Here is a 24241-nt window from a genome sequence, read left to right as displayed (position 1 = left end):
ACCCCTGGCTTGTGAAGCTGCTTTTCCTGCTGCGTAGCCAGGAAATATTATGCTTACCAAGAAGAATAGAGATAAAAACAGAGATATAAAACTTGATCCTGCACGTTTGTGCAGGATCAGACAGGGGTCAGAAGACATAGCTCGTTAAGTGCCAAAAACAGTCGCACGTTAACAAGGCTGATTTCTATGACTGTGCCCTGAAAGCCTAGCAGCTGCTTTGGGATAGTGCAAGAAAACGCATACAAGAATGCAATACGCGTGCTGGTCCTTTCGCGCTGTTCGAAGATGCTTAGCGCGCAGTGAACTGCTGGCAGCAGCCAACTCCGCTGGCGCTGATGCTGACCTGCGCGCTAGAAGTGCTGAAGGTTGCTTCCTTGAGCGCTAGAAGTATTGATAGTGTCTCTCTAGCTCAGCTAACACGAGCACGATAAAACGAGATCGGTCAGCGATAACCCACGGCTTTGCCGTGCGCGACAGCTCACGCCCGAAATCATTTATCGCTCTTGTAAAGACCTGTTTATGGCATCACTGCATGTAAGCTCTGCAATCAGGTATCTCCTCATTCTGCGCAGTCGTTCCAGCATCATAACTGTTCTCAATATAGGTTTGTTCGAGACATCGCAACGGTAACGGTGGCATTTCGTCAGCCATCGCTTCGTATTCCTCCCGAGTTCCTCCTGATGAGGTGTAGTCTTTTCCCCTCTGTCGTGCATCTACCCTCGAAGTTTTCTACATGCTAATCGAGCAGTCCTATAACCACCTCCTCCAGCATCCATACATACGCGCTGCTCGGGGGCGGCGAGACGCGAACAAGACTATGCATCTAGCGAGGCTCTATTCGCAGACAGCGACAGACGAATCATCTACCGCAACCACCAGCGCCGGAGTTTGCGCCTTGGCGCGCTCCGCTACAGAGGCGGGACGGGGGGCCGCCGTGCTGCTCCGGCGCGTGGCCGCTGCCGCGCCGATCGCCCACCGTGCGGGCCGCATTGGCCGCCCGCGCACGGAGGGGGAAGAGACACCGGTGTGAGTGCACGCACCACCACGACGACCACACAACAGGCACAACCAACGCCACCACCACCACAGTCAACGTGTACGTGTGTGCCCTTAACGCCAGTCTCTAAACTGCAGGGAGAACGGCGTACGTGCAGGCCTGGAGATTTGGCGTCAACGTGGAATGGCAGCTGATATGCTACAATGGTCCTCGTACCAGTGACCTCATAAATTTAGCACCACCGTTGGAAAGCTGCTGGCAGTTATTTTGCTCACACGTGCAGGCTTAGAGATTTGGCATCACCTTCTAATAATAGACGGCAACAACGACTCGTTCACGAGCAGACAAACGAATTGTTCCTAGCATCTACTATTCAAGTTTGATGCCAAAGAACACCTAACTTAGAAAGCATTTCAAGAAATTTTGATATATAATTTTTTTACGTTTAACTCGACTGAAATAAATCTCGGCCATTCATTTCCTTCTTTATAGTCTCCTCTGAACGCCTGCAACCTTAACGCAGAATTTTTTCTTGTTAGCATACCTGTTAAATTAGAAGAAGCTTGAATAAAGCAGTTCCGTAATGCTGCGCATGTCCTAAAGTGAGTGCCCTTGCGGCGCCTCTCAGCAAAGCATCGATTCATTGGAGCTCAAATCAAAAGCGTTAGCGAAGTACCCAGAAGCCTTGAAGTGAAAAGACGAGATAGGACTCGCTTTTTTCCTTTCGCATCGCTAGATGCCGAGAGGGCGGTCAGCGGAATCTATCGGACCGTGCAAGCAGCAAGCTTACGGAATGGCCGTTAACTGCAGGCGCTCTCTAATACCGCTGTGTTGTAAGCGTCTCCAAGGGTGTTCTGAGCCATCTCCCAAAGGCGTCGATAATGTTCACCGCTCTGAGCTCGAGCCAATTGAACGGCGCCGTTTTCAGCAGTGTAGAGGCGCGTTCGTGAGCAAGTATCGTTTCACACACAAGTACACACACACACTCAGAGAGAGATAGAGAAGAGAGCAAAGAAAACAGGGGAGTAAAGAAGGCTTGATGCAGTAACACCAAAGACGTCCAGTCAGTCGAGTAACACGCAGCATGAGCACAGTCATCTTCAAAAGAGCCTCTCCGCCCAGACACCGAATTGAATTTGGAAATTTTGAGCAATTCTAATTTTTTTTAGCAAAATGGAGATTTTGAGGATCTTTAAATTGCTATGATTAGGTGCCCTAAGCACGAATTTCCTCCCGAGCAACAACGTGAATAAACCATGATAGCCTTAGCCTATCAGATTATAGCCAAAAAATTATAGGCAATGTGAAAGGCACCGGCCGACGACTGCAATTTCTGTTATATCAGCTCAAAATGATGTGATATTTTCTGCAGTGAAAACTGTAAAACAGCCGTCCAATACAATTGTGATACCGGCGTCCCACGTCAGGGCTCTTTTCAAGCGACGTCAGGTTACAAGACCAGAACAAAAATAAAAAGAACACTGGTTACCATGTGCAGGCACAAGAGAGCTGCTTAAAGAAGTGAGCACGTTAGAGGCAACAGGTTAGAGCTCATAGACACGGGAGAAAACAAAACTCCTGAGCCACCGGTCGCAGTCAGAAATGAGCCAAGAGCAAATGAGGCGACCACAAAACGTGACCTCATTCTTCACCAAGCATGAAAATTTTAAATACCCATTCCTATAGGCTACTGTTAGTGACTTTATAGCAAGTTTCATTTATTTTTTCTGAAAAACGGTGGATGCCCGTAATTTGGGGCACGCAGTGCGAATGGTAGCGTTCACGTTTCACAAGTTAACGCACCTCAGGGAAGCCAAAAAGCTGCCATCTAAATGGTTATTTTCTTTTCATCCTGAAGCAGTGCGGAGTCAGTCGAAGCAAACAAACAAACGATGCCCATATATAGCGAAATGGCCAACATGTTGTTAAAAAAAAAAGCAATCGGCTGCTGTGTACCATCGTTCACGGTTCTAACTCTGCACGAAAAGAAACAAAAAAAAAACGAAGCGTAATTTTTTATTCGCTCCTCGGGTCACTCCTGCTGTCCAGTGGCTCACGAGGACGTCTTCACAACAGCGTCAAGCAGGAGACACGTCTACGTGGGCATGCCTAAGGACTCAGCCTACGTGGGGCAGCCGTGCCACAAACTGCGAAACGCCTTTCGGCGACGCTGCACCCCGTCTAGCTACGCTAGCCTAGGCACACGAGGGACACAGGTACAGAGACGGACAGTGAGAATGCACTCTTTCCACAACTCTCTGAGAGAGACCGGCGGCGCACAGTGCAACATGTGACAGCACGCTAAGCAGACCACGAGGCAGACAATTAGCCCACACAGACGTACAGACTCGCTACATTTGGGGGTGTCCACACACTGGCGTGCGCGCTGAAAGGCATCACACAGAGGCCGCTCGGCAGCAATTAGCGTCCAGAGACGCGGTCGGGTCGAGCAAAGCTGGGGCGGCTTAAACTCGCCGATGTTTAATGGAAGGTTGCTGAGAGGGCGGCGAGACGGGTAAACACGGAGATAATGTAGAAAGAAAACTGGAAAACACACAGTGAGCACTTCAACCTATGGTAATCACAGGCTTATTCAGATGGCACAGAAGAAACACGCAGTAAAGTAATAATGTGCACTAGCTGTTCTACCAACATATCATTTGCATAGTAAAAGTCGGGGCTAAATATTCTTTGTCTACCACTAACAAAAAGCTGGCATGTACTGAACATGTTTACTGCGCACTCTTCTTTGTTCCTCGCAGCAAAACTAACGCAGTTATTTGATTCTCGTAGCGCTTTTTCCATGTCCAATTTTTCCTGCGTTTTGCCGATGCAGCTGGATGCAAGAGTTGTCAGTCCGTGCGACTGCCTGGCACCACATTAAACTTCTGAACCATGCCTAAGGCACAGTGATTGCAGTAACAGGCGATGAGTCGCTTTCTTATTGCTTCGTAGAAACCTAATGCATAAGAGTGGCATATGAAGGCTCCGTTTTGACCAACTTCGCTGTTTACCGACCGACCGTATATGCGAAGCCTGTGAGTACCTCGTGGTGTAAATCTGTAAGCTGGAAAATGGGATTTGCTTCAGAGAGCTACCGTGCTGGCACATCAAAGAAGCCAATGTTTCGTGCATTTAGTTAGTGGCAAAAGCTGCAATTCAAGCGCGAATATAAATAAAGTAAATGAGCATTTCTTCTTCGCCAAAACCCGCGCCTGACGTTATATGCTCTCCAAAGTGATAATAGATTTAACACTATTTTGTATTCAACTTTTATTGGCGTCTCAGTTTCCAATCTGCGCCTTTCATAGTTTAATTACATTTAGCCTGTGCAATTATTTCTCCGAGAAAACGACGACATCACGTTGTATGTGCTGGCAACATTTTAAATAAATGCGCAACTTTCAACGAAGGATGCCCGAAATATTGTTTCCACTGTCAGTCAATCAAACAAAGGTGTCTTAAACAAACAACCATGCCTAGATCCTGCAAAAAGTACTTGTACAATCGAAATCATTAGCTCCCGTTTTTGCGCTGCATCATATTGTAGCTGCACAACTTCGTATAGTGCCTTGTCATATGCTGAAGCCTCAATCGACTAACACGTCATATTTACTTCGTATTACAAAGAACATTCTTTATAGCAACATGCACGGTTTCTTGAATGAAAAAAGTGTGCCACTTTAACATTAACTACAGGAGTATCGTTAACAAATTAAGTTTCATGTTGCTTATAAACCCAGGCAAATAAGTGGAACGCTAAAATTCTAGCAGCACAGATAGCCGACTAATTATTGCACTGAACAGTAAAAGCATCCTTAATATTCACTGATGGCCCAGAAACACAGCGCGTCAATGCAGATATATCAAGGAACACACAAAGCACTTCATGTTGTAAAATGAAACGAATAAAACATTGTGGATTGTAAGCTCCGACAATCGCGACCTCCGAAAGGAAAACCTTTCGAGAAATTGGCAGCAAGCGTGAACATTAGCAGCTTTCAACGTCATTTTGACCGGCGATAGAATGATCCCCTACTTCAGCCGTTGCTACGAGCAGAGATGCCTTAATGCTTGCCCTGTATGTGGTCGCATGTCATATGAGAGACACGACGCATCACTGGCTTAAAAAATGACCCGTAAACAATGTATCTCTGTATTCCTTATAGATGTCGAAAAAGGCAGAACTGAGCCGTAACATTACAGCTTTCCTAAACTGCGTTTGGGCTACCCGGGCTGCCTCGTGAAGGTTTCTAAGCGAGCTTCCTCCGTTCCAACCGGCGCAGGCGAGTGAAGAGACGCACAAGGCTCTCACCTCGTCGGTCTCGGAGCCGAAGAGGAGCAGGTCGAACGGAATGGCCGCCACCACGTCGATGATGAACCAGCCGCGGAGGTAGTGGACGGCAATCTTGCCAGGATGCGAGACCACCTCGTCGTTAGAGTTGACGTAGGTGGTCCGGAAGTTTATCAGGATGTCGATCATGAAGAATATGTCCACTGGGACGGGTTACGAGAATCAGGACAGGAACGATTACAAAATTCAAGGGAGCACTTTGTTGACCTAAAGTGCGGTGAGGCGAAAGCCTTTAGCGCGGTGTTGCTGCCTGTGTCACTGATGTGGGGCTAAGATGCTAATTAAGTACAGAGTTTTTTGTGAATCTTAAATGCTGGAGACACTTGAGAGCGTTTGAGAAGCATCCGTCTGATTCGACGCCTTTCTGCAAACACTCTCCAGCGTCCTAGACAAGGAGAACTACATATGCTTTGGCAGGAAGTAGCATAGCCATTTGCACGCTCGGCTGCGGAACGGAAGGATGGTGGTGCGAATCCCATCGTGGACAAAGATTTTTTCTCTGGTCTGACTAGAAAAAGCGTGACACCTCTGCTGACAACATTCTGTCGACAACGATGAGGCATTAAAGGCTTTCGCCTTAAAAGGCTTCCACTTTACTGCCGCTTAGGACGCCACGGCGTGTTACGCAGCGCGTTTATGCAGGCGTAACCTCGACCGGCTACCATTACCATTTATGCTTCAAGTGACGGATATAAGGAGGCGCTGAAGAAGGAAGCGAGGTGGGGGAAGAGAGAGAGAGGAAGAGGGGACGACTTAAGTAGCCCAACCGATAACCTCACTTTGCAACAGGACCTTGACATTATTGCATCATGGTGTGAAAAATGGCAGATGCCTTTAAATCTTACTAAGTGCAAATCGTTGTCCTTCACTCACAAACACACCTTGACGAATCACACTTACAGCATTTCATCAGTCCCTATAACCGTTGCAAAATCTTATAAATATCTAGGTGTACATCTCACATCAACACTTTCTTGGGTCACCCACATTAGAACCATTTGCTCCGACACTTCACGCACACTTGGCTACCTGAGAAGAAATCTGAAATCTGCATCACCTAACATAAAACAACTCGCGTATGAAACATTTGTGCGGCCAAAATTAGAGTATGCATCATCCATCTGGCACCCATGGCAATCGTATCTCACCATCGAATTGGAATCAATCCAAAATCGTGCAGCTCGGTTCATAACTTCATGTTACTCAAGAGAAGCCAGTGTCACCGCCCTCAAGCAGTCCCTCCGTCTCTCAACACTAGAATCACGCCGCGTCGTTTCCCGCCTATGCTTACTTCATACATTTTATCATAACACAAGATCACGGCACGCTCTATTAACCGCCCCACTACGAACGTCCTCCCGGCTTAGTCACGGTAACCCAATAGCACGCATCAGTGGCCACACGTCTGCTTACAACAACTCATTTTTCCCCAACGCAATAGCACTATGGAATTCACTGCCTAACGACATCGCTGCATGCACTGATCACAAAACATTCCGCGAGAAAATAAAAATTCACCTCACATAGATCTTGATCACTTCCGCGCTCTTTGTAGCGAGTATTGCTTGACATATCTTTAATAAATGATGTATAACCTGCTGGGAAACCCTGATATGACTACAACCCCTTTTATGTTTGTTTGTATGTTTGTTCTTTTATTGTTATGCATGTTTTCATCATCGCCGTTGTAAACAGATACATGCCCCCCCTTATGTAATGCCTTCGGGCCTTTAAGGGATCAATAAATGAAATGAAATGAAACACGCTTGCGGATTAGAATCACCTGACGACAACGCATACATTGAGCTGCATGGAGTCCAGAATTAAGTCCCGAGTTCACTCAAAATTGTGGGCTCCAATAGATCTCTAGATCACTTCAGTACCATGAGAGAGAGAGAAAGAAATTTTAATGAGGAAAAGGTGGACCATGCATGCCTTACAGGCTTCATATTTTATTTTGCGCACTTTTTTTTTAGATTTCTTCCTCAGAAGACACACTTTAATTCACATTCTTGCAAGCGGACATCCACTTCTACGGTGGTTCGAGCGAGCATTCACTGCATGGGGCCGCCGCAGTGGCTCAGTGGTTATGCTGCTCGGATCCTGACCCAAAAGACGCGTTTTTTTTTCTTTATTTGTCTCTTAGACAGTGTCTAAGAGGAGGCCAAGGCTAAAGGCTAAGAGCCTGGCGAGGCCTTGGCCCCTTGTACAATTTTGTACAGCAACGAACAGAACTCAGGCATAATACTTCGGTCAGTAGCTCGACCGTGGATCTCGACAGTGGCGCTCGCATTTCGATAGAAGAGAAATTCTAGAGGCCCGTGTGCTGTGCGATGTCAGAGCACGTTAAAGAACCCCAGGTGGTCGGACTTATCCGTAGCCCGCTACTACGGTGTCCGTCATAGCCTGAGCCGCTTCGCGACGTAAAACCCCATAAAAACAAAAATTAAGCGGCCGGAAGTGAAAGCGCTCAGCGTGGCATTCATGTACCAATGAGGTCGATGACTACGATGGGGTCGTCGCCGTACTTCCGGTTACGGCGCGAATCCGGCCTCTGCTGGTCCAGGAGGAAGGCGGCCACGTAAGGCGTGAAGATGGCCGTGTAGATGACCAGCAGCAAAATGACCCAGTCCCACACTGCCTTGAATGGCGAGTAGTGAAGGATGGTCCACTTGTGCGTCCTCGGCTTCTGCAGCTTGTACTCGGGGAGCACGTCCGCGCCCAGCGACAGAACCTGCGACAGCGCCGGGGGCCGGGCCAGGGCCCACGCAAGAAGGGGGGAGTCTCAGCTTCACCAGCAACGCGACCGACGCGCACCCAGCGTCACGCTGCTGCGGGCTGTCGCTCTTCGTTAAGGGGGCCCGACCGTCCGAAGATTCGCCCGAGGAGCGGCCGACACTAAGGCCACCTGCTGCTTGCAAGATCCACGGTATGCACTGCCTGAGCGGAGCTCACAAATCGCGGCGTAGGTTTTGCGCAGCTTTTTTTCTACTCCAGTTAGAACACCTTACAGTCTGATTGGGATGCTTGGCAGCAGACAAGCGAGACTCCAGTTGAGTTGCCTAGCTGGTCAACATTTTTTGGCGGCAGCTTCTGGTTCATGCTTCTCGGAATCCTGCTGAGGAGCTGCCATATCTCACTCTGACTCACATACTACGACTCTCTAATCTTTTGATGCGAGAATCAAAGATAAAATGAGAAGCTTAAATGCCATTCAGGTTTATAAACCACGCACTGACATTCGGCTGGGATGTCTTTTGTCGTGTCAGTACGTTACACTGAATCAGGGACACCAATCCGTGCACGATATTATTTTCAAGTGGTTTTAGAGCACCGTTCCAGGTAAGTCCCCTTAGAAGCGCTGTAAGCCGTAAAGCTTTTGGTGGCAGTGTCGAACCGCTCCCGGACGCATCAACGAGCGGGACCCATTTAGCGCACAAATGCGAGCAAGGCTTTAGTAGACTTTTCCATTAACAACATAGCAACACCTCCGGACACGCATACGGCGCTCAGCGGGCAGATACTGTACAAACAGATAAGAGACACGACACAACGACAACAGCAACACGGTTTGAACGGGTCGGATACGCTCGAGGGAAGAAGAAAAGAAAGAGAGAAAAAAGAGACTCGGTTCACGGCAAACGCCCATGCTGAGTGTGTGCGAATAAATATATACACAGTCCCGAGCCATGCAGCAGGTCTCACGCATATTCAAGAGCGCCCATGGCAAAACCGCGACACTTGGCTCGGCTACCAGGCGGGGGCCTTGCTCGCGCGACAATGCTAGGCAGCGCGACGCCGGTGCAGCGTTACAAGGGTTGTGTGTTCTTTTCCTTCTTTTTTCTTTATGCCCGCGTACGTGATCGTCGCGTAGGTTCTGTTGCAAGAGCTACGAACACCGCCGCTGGCGTGAGGCGGCGGAGGCATGCGACGCAAGCCGTCAGGGACGACAGCCACACAGTGACACGTGCAGGCAGCGAAGCAACAGCGGCGACAGAAACCGGCCTCAGCTGTCGCAGGGCCTCTTGGGCACACCATAACGCCAGTTGTGGATTGCATTACAGTTCCTGAAATAGTGAGGCCCCATGAGGGCGAGTTGCTGAAACCAGCCTCTCATCACATTACCGGCAAATGTTCCGCTTTAGAAAGTCTTCAGATCAATGTCAGGTAGAGACCGTAGCTATTCGTGGCACAAACGCGAGTCCAATAGAAAACGCTGGGTAAGTACCCACTGGGTAAAACACCGATGCTACGAATTATTAGCCTTACATGCGCATACTGCCGACTCGGAAAAGTCATATTCGGCCGTTCAGGGCATTCAGCCTGCAGACAGGTGCGCAAGAAACATGCAGTGCCAAGCAAAAGAAATGGCCCCACACTAGCCCTGCTTACAAAAGCATCCCCTGTATTGCTGAGGACGCAATTTTCTCTGGAAAGCGCGAGTGGTGGCGCCACGTGATCTAATCTACACACAGCGACTTAAGAAAAGAAGACTCCAGAAAAAATCTCCTGGGGCATCGGCGCCGTGACAGTGAGGCAGGTTTCTGGCCCGACCGACAGCATCCATCAACAGCGGCAGCAGCAGCAGCAGCCATCTGCAGTAGCAGCAACAACAACGGAGGCAGAAGCAGCAGCAGCAAGCAGTTAGTCGTTCACACGGCGCATGCAGGCACAGCAGCTAAGGTGATAGAGGATGCCCCTCCTACCGCCGTGGCGAATCGAGGCTCCGTTCCGGGATTTCGTCCAACGCACGTAGCGGCGTGGCACCGCGGCCGCCCCGCTGCACGCAACCTCTTGGCACCAGCGCGCTCGTGTGCTTAGCACGCTTCAGGAGTGCGTGTGCCTTGTTTCACAATTGTCTCAGGCGTGATCCTCTGTCACCGATTCTGTAGCCCAGTCATATCCGCTCACGGCATCGATTTTTTTCTTGGCTAAATATGTCAGCACACTTCATGAACATATAGTGCGATACTCTGCGTTCTTTTACGTTTTTTTTTTTCTTTCGCCTTTCATTTCATTCAGCGTTTGCGAAACACGATTGCAGCGACCTCGTTAGGCGCATCACTGCAATACAAAGAAGCAGGCAAAATTCGGCTTATACAACTGGATAACGCGTAATCCGAGAACTCATACGCACCGTACTTTCTTTCGGAACAAAAACAAAAAAATATAAGCAAAAACATCACAGCGGCACCTCGAAGGCGTTCTGTTATGACCAATGAGAGGCTAATAATGCACTTGCGATACGTTCCCTTCCAAACGTTCTTAGCCTTTTTGTTCCTTGCTGACGTCGATCTCTCTTGTGTGTTGCAGCTTCATGAATAATATAAGAAAGCATGGCAGATGGACAGCGCAAGCGTGGAATGTGACGTAGAATGCTTGAATAAAAAGGTAGCGCAAAAAAAAATGACCACAGGGGGAAGACACCGCAAACACGAACGCTACTAACAACGTTAGCAGCGTTCGTCTTTGTGGTGTCTTCCTCCTGTGGTCGTCTTTTTTTTTTTTTTTTGCGCTACCTTTTTTTATTCAAGTATGTGTCACCAACTAGCCACAGCAGCAAGTTTTATTGGACCGTATAATGCCTTTCTGCGTATCAGCGCTGCAACGTATTAGCTTCACCTAGCACCAACCTTTCTGTAAGCATAACGCTCTTCTCCCGGCGCGAATGTTTTATGAAGATTTAGGCAGAGCTAATTATTGCGCAGAAAAGGAGACTTCAACATTTGAGAGGAGACAAAAAAAAAGGCATTTAATTCTGACAGCACTCTATAATAGCGAGCACTATCTTTCAGTTATCTACCGCATTACCTATCGTTCAAATCAACCTGCTGTGCCCCTGTGCTAGTACCTGTCGTTTTCTTAAGACCGTTTTGTTTTTGCTTTTTGTTTTTTAGCAAGCTTATTATGTCAACAAACGGAAAAAACAACCAAACACTTATGCTTCAACCTAGTTTTACTCCGTCGGCATTTTTTGACTACGAGGCGCAAGATAGGAAAAGAGGCGCAGCGCATCACTAAGCTAGTCTTTCAGCTTCCCTTATGTATTCGACTGTAGTAAACCTTAACACAGACGTGCCCCCTCAATGCAGAAAATTATCACTAATCAGCACTTAGTGCCACTAGGGCTGCGACAAGGCATCATCATCATCCTCAGCCTGATAGATTTGAAACAGTCGAATGTAGCCCCCGCTGATAGGCCTCGAAAGCAAGCGTATATCCGAGAAGGAAACGCATCAGAGCATGGAAGTAAACGGAGCACATTCGACGACAGCACGGAGGAGAATACCTCTCTAGAATAGGTAATGTGAGCGACCATTAGCTCCACAGAGTGAGATTATATTTAGCGCAGTTTCGGCGCGAGCAAAATGGACAGCTGGTGAAGCGCGGCGGTGGCGTTCCGAGAAGCAATGTCGTCCAGTGACTGCATGTCCGATGAAATAAAATATCACGAGAACAGAGGGCGCACAAATAAGAACGAGCTTTTGTGCACCCCTCTAATATTCTCAAATCTTTTTTGAGCTAAGCCGCAACGCAGGGCTCTGAGGCAAGTTCTGGCAACGAGCAGCGCAAAGCAGCTTCTCAAGAGTGCCACAGAAGCAGTGAATCAGAGCTGTGTAAAGGAGGTCTTCTGCACGCAATAACGTGACGCTAGCCTAACCTATTTCCTGTAATTTTTATCGAATTCGCGCTTGGCGACTGTTCCCAACAATACTACAGAAATATTTAAGGCGCACGAAGGAAACTAACTCAGCATAAACAAAACCCGGCAATGCGTGCGTAACCACAAGAAATGCACAACTCTGCAGAGAGAAAGAAAAGTAGACACAAATAAACTGAAAACGGTAACACACAAAAATACCATGACTACGGCGTAGCCCTGTCTTTCATCATGGCAGCCTTTATTTTTTTTCTGGATGCAAATATAAGCCAAAGACTGAAAACAGTGAGTCAAAGTTCAGCGCTTCTGGTACGAATCTATCAAATGCAGAACGCGTCTCATTCACCCATGACTTACAGCCAACTGTCTGGTTTCCGGACTCTTGTTACTTTCTGTGTATTTTTGTATATTCACAAACAAGTCATTTTCCGACAAAATTCCAGACCTCTTGCTAAGAGCTTTACCCGCTTGTTGCATTCGGGCCGTATAGTTATCAAACTCCGATCACTGTTCCTACTGGTGGAGACATTGGCGACGCACAAGGAACGTGCGTTTTGCTTCTATTCAACTCGTGATTCTCTAAAGCAGAGGATATTCAGTGCTTTTCGCAGATAAAATACATCTTTAGCGTTCTGAAATTTGTGATGTGCTACTTGCGCGTGAGGCGGCCTCACAAATATTCACTGGACTTCATCTTTTTTTCTGCTCTCTCGTGGCTTTCCTCTCTCTCTTACATTATATTTTTTATGTACCTTATCTAACGCACACGACCTAATTTCAATTATTTGTCCCTTTGCTTTACGTACCTCTATTTCACAACTTTCTTTTCTTTACTGCCAAACAAGAGTGTTTAGTCACAGTTGACTTCTGCTTGCGACCACAGAACCTCCCGCTTCTTTCGATCGTTGAAAAAAAAAAACAGAAATAAAAATTAAAGCTTCACCGTCGTGGTGAACCAGAACAGACGGTCGGGACAAACAAGGCCGCTCCACAGGGTACACGTGAAAACTGCGTTTCCTTTTTATTTCATTGTTTTTGTTTGTTTGCTTTTTCGTACATTGGGCGAATGAAGGAAGAATAGTGGGCAGCTGGCGCGGATAGCTTCGGGCAGCCGCCAGGCGGCGCGCGCTTCCACGGCTGCTGTCGGCCCGAATGGAGTCCAAGGCCGCCAGGGTCGATGCCGTACGTGGCCCGGTCACGCACGCTTCCGCCCGCTCTCGCCACCACTGCGCCATGCCGTGCACGACCGGCGGAGCCGATAACAGACAGAGGAAAACGACACGGACGCGCAGAATGACCCCAATTCCACCGGACCGGTGCTGTTTTGCCACCGCGGAACGCGTGCAGAAAAAGAGCTACAACACTCTTGTTGTTCCTCGTCGAGCTAATGTTTGCAAAGAGCGCTGAAGTGATACGTGAAGAAGGTATGTCATGTAAGAAATCTTCACCCCAAGCTTGCGTGCGTAGCCTGCGAAAGTTGCCATGAAAACTTTGTCAGCGAATTCAAGCGTTAAATGAATAAGCTCTGCGCGAATTCGCAAAGTCTGGAAAGGGTCCAAGGAGAAAGGTTTGCATCGCACTTTACGACATTCACGTACTTTAAGAGAAGCCTCCGTGGCTTCTCCACAGCACATTTCGTGCATTGTTGAGCAAAAACAAAACACGCTCACAAAGTAAATCCTAGCAGCCGTTCCTGTGCCGTCATCGGTTATGACTAAACTTTGTTTCAACTAGAAAGTCTTTCGTCCTAGAGCTGACCTGCTTTCATTTGCGTTCACGTGAGAACAACTGGCTCTGAGGTAGATTTTCTCTTTGTTTCCTTTCATGCATTTATTCCCCTGTAGAGGTCGCCCAAAGTGAACGAGAGAGACTCCCCACAGTGACCGCTACCTCTGTACAATGATATTGCCGGCATACAAATATTCCTTATGACTGTTTCCTGTGAGACACACGACGCACTGCTGCTCTTTTAGCTCTTTCATAAATTCACCAATAACATAAGGGTACATTCACTGACATGCGGCCGACCTTAGCGTTTGTCCAGGAGAATTAACAATACTGTCAGGTTCAGACTCATTTTGAGCGAAACGAAACCCTTCATTTCATCTTTGTTACTTCGTGCCTTCAAATAGCGGAATAATCTATCTGACCATATGTCTTCCATATCTAATCGCCAATTATTTCACGAGAAGCATCTGGAACATTTAAAAGGTCACCGAATAAATTTGCCTATTATCTGTCTTTTTTTCTTTCTTTTGTATTTTACAGCTTTTTGTTCGGGATTCCAGGGTGACCTGTATTTGCTGAAATTTTGTAACGGCTTGGCTCGTCATTTATTCATTATTTTTTTAAGCCTTCTGTGTACCCCTTACTCAATGACACAGCGGGCGTGTAAGGCATAAAAAATAAATAAATTACGTAATTAATTTCCTGCTCTTGCAAATAGTTATAACTACCAGGAATCTATAGGGAGTATTTTCCATGCAGTCCGAGGCCCAAACCATGAAACGTGAATTCGCCGCTTCTCAGAGCAATTGAACTGCGAAAAGAAAAAAAAATGTCATGAGAATACGGCTCATCCTCCCAGCACCAATTATTATATGTATATGTAGACATACGTGTTTGAGCATTGATACACTGAAAGAAAGACGACAAAGAGGAGCACCTGTTGATAAAGTTATTTGTAACGAAATTATTTCCTCTCTGGTATTGCCGTTTTGCTAATAGTACACCTGTAACGAAATGTCATATATATCCACTAAAGGTTTCCCTTGATGAGCAGATCCGAGCAAACAACGACATGAGAAAACACGGGCGCAAATTTTCGCGCAGCCGGAGATGCAAGTCATGAAACGGCAATCCGGGTTTTTTTTTTCTCTTGATCAGATTGTTTCTTTGCCATGCTCCTACGATCGCAACTCGATTTCACTTGAATATCCGCCGAACTGAAACCGAAATCCCCGTATTCGAAATCTTGCTCTCTGTAAAGGGTGCACCGTTGCAAGCAGTACAGCTATGCAGAGAAGACATCTCCATCGAAACCAAATGGAGCGAAGATGTAGAACTGCTCGCATAAGCGTGACTTGGAATTTTATTTTAAAACAGTATAACAACCACTTTTAGATAACTAACAGATAATTAACAAGAACCATTTTATTATGAGAGTAATCCTGGTTTCTACAAACTGTATACTCAATATACTCCGCAGGACCTATCCACAAACTGAGGTGTCACCTTATAAGGTTCTAAGCGCAGCAAATATAAAGGACGATCTCAAACATGCGATAAGTAGCTCGCGACCTTTTCGGAGCTGTGGCAGTAAATCGTATTGTCTTCTGTGAGGCGCGTTCGGAGATTATATGTGTAAGGCTAAACTGGTCTGCATCTTAACATCATCCCAACCACCAGTACCGACCAGAATTCAGCATGTCTATAGCTGATTTTATTCGTGGCAATAAAATAAGATATCGAGTGAGTGAGTGAGTGAGTGAGTGAGTGAGTGAGTGAGTGAGTGAGTGAGTGAGTGAGTGAGTGAGTGAGTGAGTGAGTGAGTGAGTGAGTGAGTGAGTGAGTGAGTGAGTGAGTGAGTGAGTGTTAGTGGGTGTTAGTGAGTGAGTGAGCGAGCGAGTGAGTGTTAGTGGGTGTTAGTGAGTGAGTAAGTGAGTGTTAGTGAGTGTTAGTGGGTGTTAGTGAGTGAGTGAGTGAGCGAGCGAGTGAGTGTTAGTGGGTGTTAGTGAGTGAGTGAGTGAGTGTTAGTGAGTGTTAGTGGGTGTTAGTGAGTGAGTGAGTGTTAGTGAGTGTTAGTGGGTGTGAGTGAGTGTTAGTGGGTGTGAATGAGTGAGTGAGTGTTAGTGAGTGTTAGTGGGTGTTAGTGAGTGAGTGAGTGAGTGAGCGAGTGAGTGTCAGTGGGTGTTAGTGAGTGAGTGATTGAGTGAGTGAGAGAGTGAGTGGGTGAGTGAGTGAGAGAGTGAGTGAGTGAGTGAGAGAGTGGGTCAGTGAGTGAGTGAGTGAGAGAGTGGGTGAGTGGGTGAGTGAGTGAGTGAGTGAGTGAGTGGGTGAGAGAGTGGGTGAGTGAGTGAGTGAGTGAGAGAGTGGGTGAGTGAGTGAGTGAGTGAGAGAGTGGGTGAGTGAGTGAGTGAGTGAGTGGGTGAGTGAGTGAGTGAGTGGATGAGTGGGTGAGTGAGTGAGTGAGTGAGTGAGTGAGAGAGTGGGTGAGTGAGTGAGTGAGAGAGTGGGTGAGTGAATGAGTGAGTGAGTGTGAGTGAGTGAGTGATTGAGTGAGTGAGAGAGTGGGTGAGTGTGTGAGTGAGAGAGTGGGTGAGTGAGGGAGTGAGTGAGTGAGAGAGTGGGTGAGTGGGTGAGTGAGTGAGTGAGTGAGTGAGTGAGTGAGTGAGTGAGTGAGTGAGTGGGTGAGTGAGTGAGTGAGTGAGTGAGTGAGTGAGTGAGTGAGTGAGTGAGTGAGTGAGTGAGTGAGTGATCACAATAACAATCATCAGGTCACTGTCATTGCGACACCGATTCCAAGAAGGTTCTTCGAGCCCAAACAAAACACAAAAGCCGAGGCGGCGAGCATCAGACATTCATTGTCCTCCCACACCTACCTGCCCCGTTATTTCGGATTCAAAAAATGAAAGCGGCAAACATCGAGGAAAGCACAGGATTCACAGAGAGTCAAAGAACGAGTGGAGCAGGTCGAAGAGAGAGGGAAAAAAAGCCAAGTCATAGGGAGTGAAATAAAGAAAGAAAAGAAGGCAGAGAAGGCCAATTCGGCGCAAATCTATTCTCGGAAATACGCGCGCCGCCGCGCACGCTCTTTCACTCATCGGCGAGAACAGCGCCCTTGGACTCGGGAGAACGGTGTCGTCGCAGCAGCTCAATAGCGTCCCCTCGTCCTTTCTCGGTGCCGGAGCGACCTTTTTGTGTATTTGTTGCCTCCCAGCTGCTTCGCGTTTGTCGATGCTTCACGTTTTTGCTTTTACCTTTCTCTATTTGCGACATGTGCGTTATTTATAGATGAGAAAAAGAGCAATAGCGTTGCGCTGTCCAGAAAATCAGAAAACAGACCGCGCTGTTACCGTGGTACAGTCCAGGCGAGCTCGTCCCCCTTCTTTTATTTTTTTCGCCGTTCTGTATTGAGACCAATAACTGTAGGGCAATGTTCTCGCTTCCCGAGGTTCCTACGTTTCAAACGCTAGTTTCTTTGCGTTTTCCCGCCTATTTCCTTTCTTAATCAGGCCACGATCTTCAGGATGGTAGCTATCTTTGCTGCGATAGAGCTCGCCGGCCCTTTCGTGCTGGAAGTAGATTCATTTCACAGTGAAACCGGGTTCAAAACATCAGGTACACTTCTTCGGGCCCAAAACGGGCAGCTTTGATCTCGCAGTATCGTTTTTTTTTCCTCTTTGGCAACAATCTGAAACATCTTGTTGTAGCGAAGCAGAATATTTTGCCCACTGGCGGCAACTTTCTCGCTCTCTAAACATGATGCACCAGTAAGACCCTGGAGGAAATAATAAAAGAAAGGATCCTTCTAAGACTACTTGGATGCAAACACCATTACTACTCTGGGTTCCCCTTAGACCATCATTCATTTCGATATTTAATGCTTCGCTTTGTTATTCACTTTTAAAATAAAAGCTTTAGAAGAAACTACACACCGGTTATGTCCCGCTTAAATTCAGACAGCATTAACGGTCCGTTGTAGGGCCAAGCATGAGCTCAGCACATCTTAAAAAGTCGGGGCTGTATGCATGGCTCTTTCTTTCCCTTTCCGGACAGCCATGCGAGAAATGGCAGCGCCTTTCGACACTGGCTGCTTCCGTGTACAGATATAGAGAAAACTAACGACGCTTTTCTGTTCGTTAGGCTTACCTGTACGTTGAGTAACAATGATCACGTTATTACGGTCAAATTTCTGCCTCTCTTGGAGGAACGTCAAAGCATGACTTCGAGAGACCTCTGCTCTAGCTTAAAGGCTTCGCACCATCGTTTGAAAAGCCTCTTTGCTTTTCCCATTCTGGAAAAGAAACAGAAAAGAACACGCCCACCGCGGCACTTTGAGGTCGCTGGGAAAACACGTGAACTGTAATCCACCTTTCTGCCTAAAACGAGCGGCACAAAGCTTTTTGGAGGGGGCAAAAAATAAAAACTGCCAGAAGGACGCCGCGAGGCAGCAGCAGCGGTGACGTTTCGAGCGATCATAATATTCGCGCAGGCGCTAAAATATGAAAAAGACTTTGCGAATCGAGGCGCAATAGCGGAGAACGCTGCGCGCACAAAAAGAGGGGGGGGGGGGGAGGGGGGGGGGAGATCAGGGAAAGAAAAAAAAGAAACGAGAAAGGGGAGTGAAATGCGCCATGATCAAAACACACGGGATCGATGAAACAGCGGCCCGAAGAAGACGATGCACCTGCCGCCGCCGCCGCAGGGCCTCATTGCCGAGGTGGCAGCGCGTGGCCATGGCTCCATTTACAAGGTGGCCCGCGCTCGGAGCAGAACGAAAATGGCAGCCTCCTTTGAACCTATTTTTACTCTATACCCCCCTTCCCGCCTTCTTTTTTTTCCACCTCTTTCATTCGCGTTTTTTTTTTCTTGGATGCGCTGTACTATACCATTATCTGCGTTAACGGTGCGCTACAGAGACTAGCTGTCGTCGGGAAAGCCCAATATGAAATGGCCCAGCTGCCAAGGAAACGTCGCATTAGAGAGCATCGCTGAAGCCAAAACAAAGGAAGAACATACGCCAGCTCCCCTACGCAAGCTGTGTGTGTGTGTGCGTGTGTGTGCGTGTGCGTGTGCGCGTGTGTGTGTGTGTGTGTGTGTGTGCGCGCGCGTGTGTGTGTGTGTGTCTGTGTGCGCGCGTGTGTGTGTGTGTGTGTGCGTGCGCGTGCGTGCGCTTGTGCGTGTGTGCGTGTGTGCGTGTGTGTGTGCGTGTGTGCGTGCATGTGTGTGCGTGTGTGCGTGCGTGTGCGTGTGTGCGTGCGTGTGAGTGTGTGCGAGTGTGCGTGCGTACGTGTGAGTGTGTGCGAGTGTGCGTGCGTGCGTGTGAGTGCGTGCGTGTGAGTGCGTGCGTGTGAGTGTGTGCGAGTGTGAGTGTGTGCGAGTGTGAGTGTGTGCGAGTGTGAGTGTGTGCGAGTGTGAGTGTGTGCGAGTGTGCGAGTGTGAGAGTGTGCGAGTGTGAGAGTGTGCGAGTGTGAGAGTGTGCGAGTGTGAGAGTGTGCGAGTGTGAGTGTGTGCGTGTGAGAGTGTGCGTGTGAGAGTGTGCGTGTGAGTGTGTGCGTGTGAGTGTGTGCGTGTGAGTGTGCGCGCGTGAGTGTGCGCGCGTGCGTGTGCGTGTGAGTGTGCGTGTGAGTGTGCGTGTGAGTGTGCGTGCGTGTATGTGTGCGTGCGTGCGTGCGTGTGCGTGTGCGTGTGTGTGTGTGTGTTGTGAGCGCCTCACCCACAGTTATTGTAGTGTGCTATTACTGTTCCTAGATTAGGCAGCAGCGTCTCACGTCTTCCCTATTGGTTGCATCGGTGGCCGCAGTTGTTTATTTCCATTGCACCCGCTTTTAAAACACGCAAATTAAGTCTTCCTGTTGCTACAGCAAGTTATTCGATTATATTCTGCTTACATCGCTTTTGCCGACTCTAGTTTCAAAAACAAGGACTGTGCAACAACTGCAGGATGCAGGAGGCAGTGGCGTCCCGGCAAAAGAACGACGAAGTATGCTCCTAACTGGTGCATGCCCTAGACAACCTCAAGAAGACCGGCCATTTCCGTGCCGCAATCTTTACTTCCATGTAGCCGCGCACACGAGCTTGTGGGACGTAAAAGAAAGTACACTATTTCGTCGGGTGTTACAAGAGACCAGCTAGTTACTAATTGATATGACTCTGCTCTCCTTCGGCGAACAAGGGACGAAGAAGGCCGAAGTATTTTCACAAAGCTAGAGAAGACGATAACCTTGCCTGGGCAGGCAATCTCTTGGAACCTCGCGTTTGCATTTTCTGTTTTTTTTTAGAATCGTGGGCTCCGTACGCTTGCGCTACCTGAAATCACATTATGAGTATGCCAGCCGCTCACGGCTCTAATTCTGCCTCCCGAGGCATCCACCGAAGTCTGTGGGGCCGTTGCGTTTTCGTGTGCGTGTGAGTGGTTAAAAAAAATGGCCGATACCATAGCAGAGCTTCATTAAGCAGTGTAGCTCGACGCCTTGCATGACGGCATGTCGTGTGTCTGTTCATTTATTCATTTACTCATTCTTTCATTCCCATAACCTATCTTAAGCCTCAAATGAATAAGCTAAAACTACATGAACGTAACCAATTTAAACGATAATATATTTTCGCTTCTGTGAACATTTATCTATATACCGGAGAGAGACGCAAGTACTTTGTGAAAAACAAAACGTATTGATGAGCGTTTACTCACACAGATAGAAACTGAACTGCTCAAAAGATTTGCAGTTACGGATGTGCCAATTTCTTTACTTCCGTTCCCGTAGGAAACAAGCCATGCGTTGTCATTGTTTGCTATTTACAACGAAAGAGCAAATTGAAGAACGACGCCGAAAGAACAAATCAGAGTCGAAATAGGCACACGGCCACCAGTTCTTGCAAGCGTTGTCACACAGACCCTTCAGCAAAGTCGCCATCTTTGCCAGCCCATAATCAGTCCAATTCTTTCAATCACAATTTTCACTTCCCTTCCACCAGTTCTGTCCGGTGCGGACAGACAGCTAGCCGCTTTCGTTCCCATGGCTCCGTGGAGCATACGAAACCAGTCGCAACCTGTTGCTCAGAGGTTACTTCCAAAGCTCGGTACCCGAAACCATCACTTTCTGATTTCATCCACTGTTCTTCGGCTCCTTCAACAGCAGGCATCTTCCAGCAACAATAGGCATTATTCTGCAGTGTGTTTTCCCCACTGCGAAAGAGCAACAACTTACTTTTATGCTCTATAGATAGTTCAGCGACCCGTTTCTGGAACCGAGCACAGGCCGTTCAACGAAGTGCGGCGCTTCGAAATGGCAACGGGAATCCCCCCCCCCCCTCTCCCCTCTCCCCTCTCCTTCCCGGAGATAAGGCAAGGGATCCGTGCGTTCACTTCAGACATTTACTTTCTATTAAAATTCTCTTTTTTTTCAGTCTGTAATAGAATTCAACGTTTTCGCTTCTGTGCCAACGGAAGGGTGTCTTAAATAACACTTTCGCCCACTTGGTAGTGTTCCAGTAGTTGAACGCTACTCGGTGCACCCGAAATTCCCCCGCGCATGGATTCCAGGGAAGCCTCCTTCTTCTCTCCCCCTCTTCATCTCTTTCTTCTCATTTTGCTGTGTTCCTCACTATCAACATCCTATGTGGAGCTGCTTAGCTTCATCCGCCAAGAATAATACGCGTACGGATGAGTCTCACCGTGTTTCGCCATTAGGCCCTCAGTTCCGAGATCCGGGAGTCATTTGTCAAAGGCAGGGGAAACGCGGAGGGTCGCCTGCACATCGAGACCGTCCACATTTCTTTCACCCGACCTTTAGTGACAGCTCCAGTGCAGATGAGTGGGACTGACCGTTTCGTAACTGACTGTTCCGCCGCCATGTTTTGAGCCTCATTTGTCCGCTTGTCACGAAGACCGGTTTCCGTGGCCGGGATCGGTCACGGTCATGTCGCCTAAACACGGTACATGCGCGCACAGTTAACCGTGCACACTTCCACTGCAGAGGTAAATAGCGGACAGGACACAGCAAACTAAAGGGGCTGCCACTGTATGGATGTTTCGCGATAGTTACGAAGAGTGCATTCGGGAGCATGGAGTTTTGAAAAAAAATTCTCAATGGCACCGTCATAATCCGGGTAACGAGCCTGCCGGAATGTCCCATGCTCACTCAGAAAGACCTCCACGAACGAAACCTGAGGACCGCAGTGAATAAATGTCAGCTCTGACAAAGAAAGAAAAAATATACCCAGATTTCTATTGTCTTGTTCCTGTTATTAAAGAAGCACCCTTGGCTACCATGTTTAAGCTTAGCTTCAATCTCATTGACTGTAATATCTCTTTGTCTCTGTCCTTTCTCCTCGAGTATCAGAGCGTGTCGCCTAACGCTATCAGGGCTTTTCGCTGAGCCTGGTCTCCCTTGGTGGCGCTTTGCGATCTCGTGGCACTGAAATGTATCGTTCGCCTGTGAGTCATGTTCACTGCAGAATGCAATCAGAAGTCAGGCTATTGCTTAAATTCTTGTTAATACGGTAATCAAACTGTATAGGACGTCTCTCAACCGTATCCTTTCGACCGCCGCACCAGATAAGCTCAACTGTTTAAGTACAGGACAAGCCGCTAGAGAATGAAGTGAAGCTCCGCTCTCTTACCTGACTATTGTGACCGAAGAAAGCGAGCGGGCGAGTTAGAGAGTGAATGAATGAGCGTTCTACGAGCGCGCGAGTAAATGAATGAATGAATGAACGAATGAATGAATGAATGAATGAATGAATGAATGAATGAATCAACGAACGAACGAATGAATGAATGAATGAATGAATGAATGAATGAATGAATGAATGAATGAATGAATGAATGAATGAATGAATGAATGAATGAACGAACGAACGAACGAACGAACGAATGAATGAATGAATGAATGAATGAATGAATGAATGAATGAATGAATGAATGAATGAAGCGTCCTTCCGTGCTCTATTTACTTTCTCGCGCTAGTGTCCGCAGGTGCCGCACGTTATCTAAAGTAGCCTCAAACGCCTACCGTCCAGGATTTGTCATCGTGCACGCCTTCTCCGAGCAGCCCTTGACGCCCGCGCTTCGCGCGAGGGCTGCTGCGCGCTCGAGCGAGTACGGGCGTGAGGAGAGGATGAGGAGGAGAGAATGGGTGCCGGAGAAGAGGCGGGACATCGAACGCGCACTCGCGCGCGCGCGGTGCCGGCGCGGCCGCAGACAACGGAAGCGGGCCGTCCCGCGCCGGAAAGTGTCCGCCGTGCACGGGGCGACCGAATCGATGGCCGACCCTGGCCCAGTTGACCAGCGGCGCCGCACCACTGCCGCCGCCGCCGCCGCCGTGGCAACGCTCTGCTGTGTGCTGCCCAGCAGCACGCGCCGTAGCGGTGGTCGTCCCCAGCGCGCTGTGTTTACGGACGCCGCCTGATGCCGCCGCCGAGCCGTCCTCTACCCCACTCCGCGCGTTGTTTGTTGCGTGACATTCTTGCCCTCCCCCTCTACCTTCTTCGAACCGACGACTTTCTTTTTTATTATTGCGTATTCGAGCCGCAACTTTTACGCCATTCAATGCGTGTATCTCCTATCAGGTTCCCAGCTGCAGCGCCGACTGCGCTTTTGAATCACGTAGAATCACGACAGCGGCAAACGAGACCAGTGTCCCGACACGCAGACGACGTCATTAATATTGCCTGTAGGACAGGCCGCTTCAAGGAGCAAAGAAGCTCTTATCAGTCCCTCCTGTCATGTATCCAGGCTGGCACGGCGCTATATTGTCACATGTGGAAGCAAGGCACAGGCACCTCGCTGAGAGAACTGTTTATACAGCAAACTTGTGCTAAAACTGGAGAGATTCCGCGGCGGCAAAGCAGGCGAGCGCGTCGGCAGGAGGTGAAAGGCATGGCGCGGCGGCTGTAGTTCCAGCGCATTTTGTGCCTGGTTTATCGCTCTTCCGCCGGCCATCGGCGAGCAGGCATGTGGCGAAGAGAGAACTTGATAGTAAGAGCGCAGTCTTCCTGCGAACAGAAGATAAGTGCACAGTCCGTTGCCGGCCAGATTCGACCACAGATTTACAGAACAGTTCGTGGCAATATAGCAGTGGGGTGTCTATTTCTGGCAGTGCTTTGAAAAAAAATCGAATTTTCGGAAACCATGCCCTCCTTTCCTTTTTGTACCGTCACATGCCAGTGTAAGGTCTAGTCTGAAAGCGCGGCACATAGCGCTCGTTCCAGCAAGTAAGCAAGCGTGTGTATGCCGTGAGAATGCAAGGAAATTCAGCAAGTCTACCACATGAAATATAAATGTTTCAAGTGGGGGGGAGGGGGAGGAAGGGGGGGATGGGGAAAGCACACCTTCCTTTTACGCCACATATTTCAAGACTTTCAAAACAAGAATTGTATCCTAGTATCACACTTTAAACACTATGAATGTCGCAGACATATTGACACTTCTGACGACAACTGAGTTAACAGAGCATATATGACTTGCTGCAGCGAATCGAATTCATGCGATCAATATCAACTGGTT

General features: G+C 48.3%; 1 protein-coding gene across 5 annotated transcripts in view; it reads right to left on the bottom strand.

Annotated features, from left to right (window-relative positions):
- The window catches only part of sei (potassium voltage-gated channel seizure), a 241461-nt gene that overhangs the window by 39750 nt on the left and 177470 nt on the right, over positions 1–24241 (bottom strand). For all 5 annotated transcript variants that reach the window (XM_089544064.1, XM_089544065.1, XM_089544066.1 and 2 more), the window contains 2 exons: positions 7842–8085; positions 5313–5494 (listed from right to left, as the gene is read on the bottom strand). In XM_089544064.1, coding sequence (XP_089400190.1) covers positions 5313–5494; positions 7842–8085 — 426 coding nt within the window. The remainder of the gene's footprint in view (positions 1–5312; positions 5495–7841; positions 8086–24241) is intronic.

The sequence above is a fragment of the Amblyomma mixtum genome, chromosome 5 (assembly GCF_055824585.1).
Source record: "Amblyomma mixtum isolate Tamu chromosome 5, ASM5582458v1, whole genome shotgun sequence".
NCBI lineage: Eukaryota > Metazoa > Arthropoda > Arachnida > Ixodida > Ixodidae > Amblyomma > Amblyomma mixtum.
This window is presented reverse-complemented; position numbering and strand designations above follow the sequence as displayed.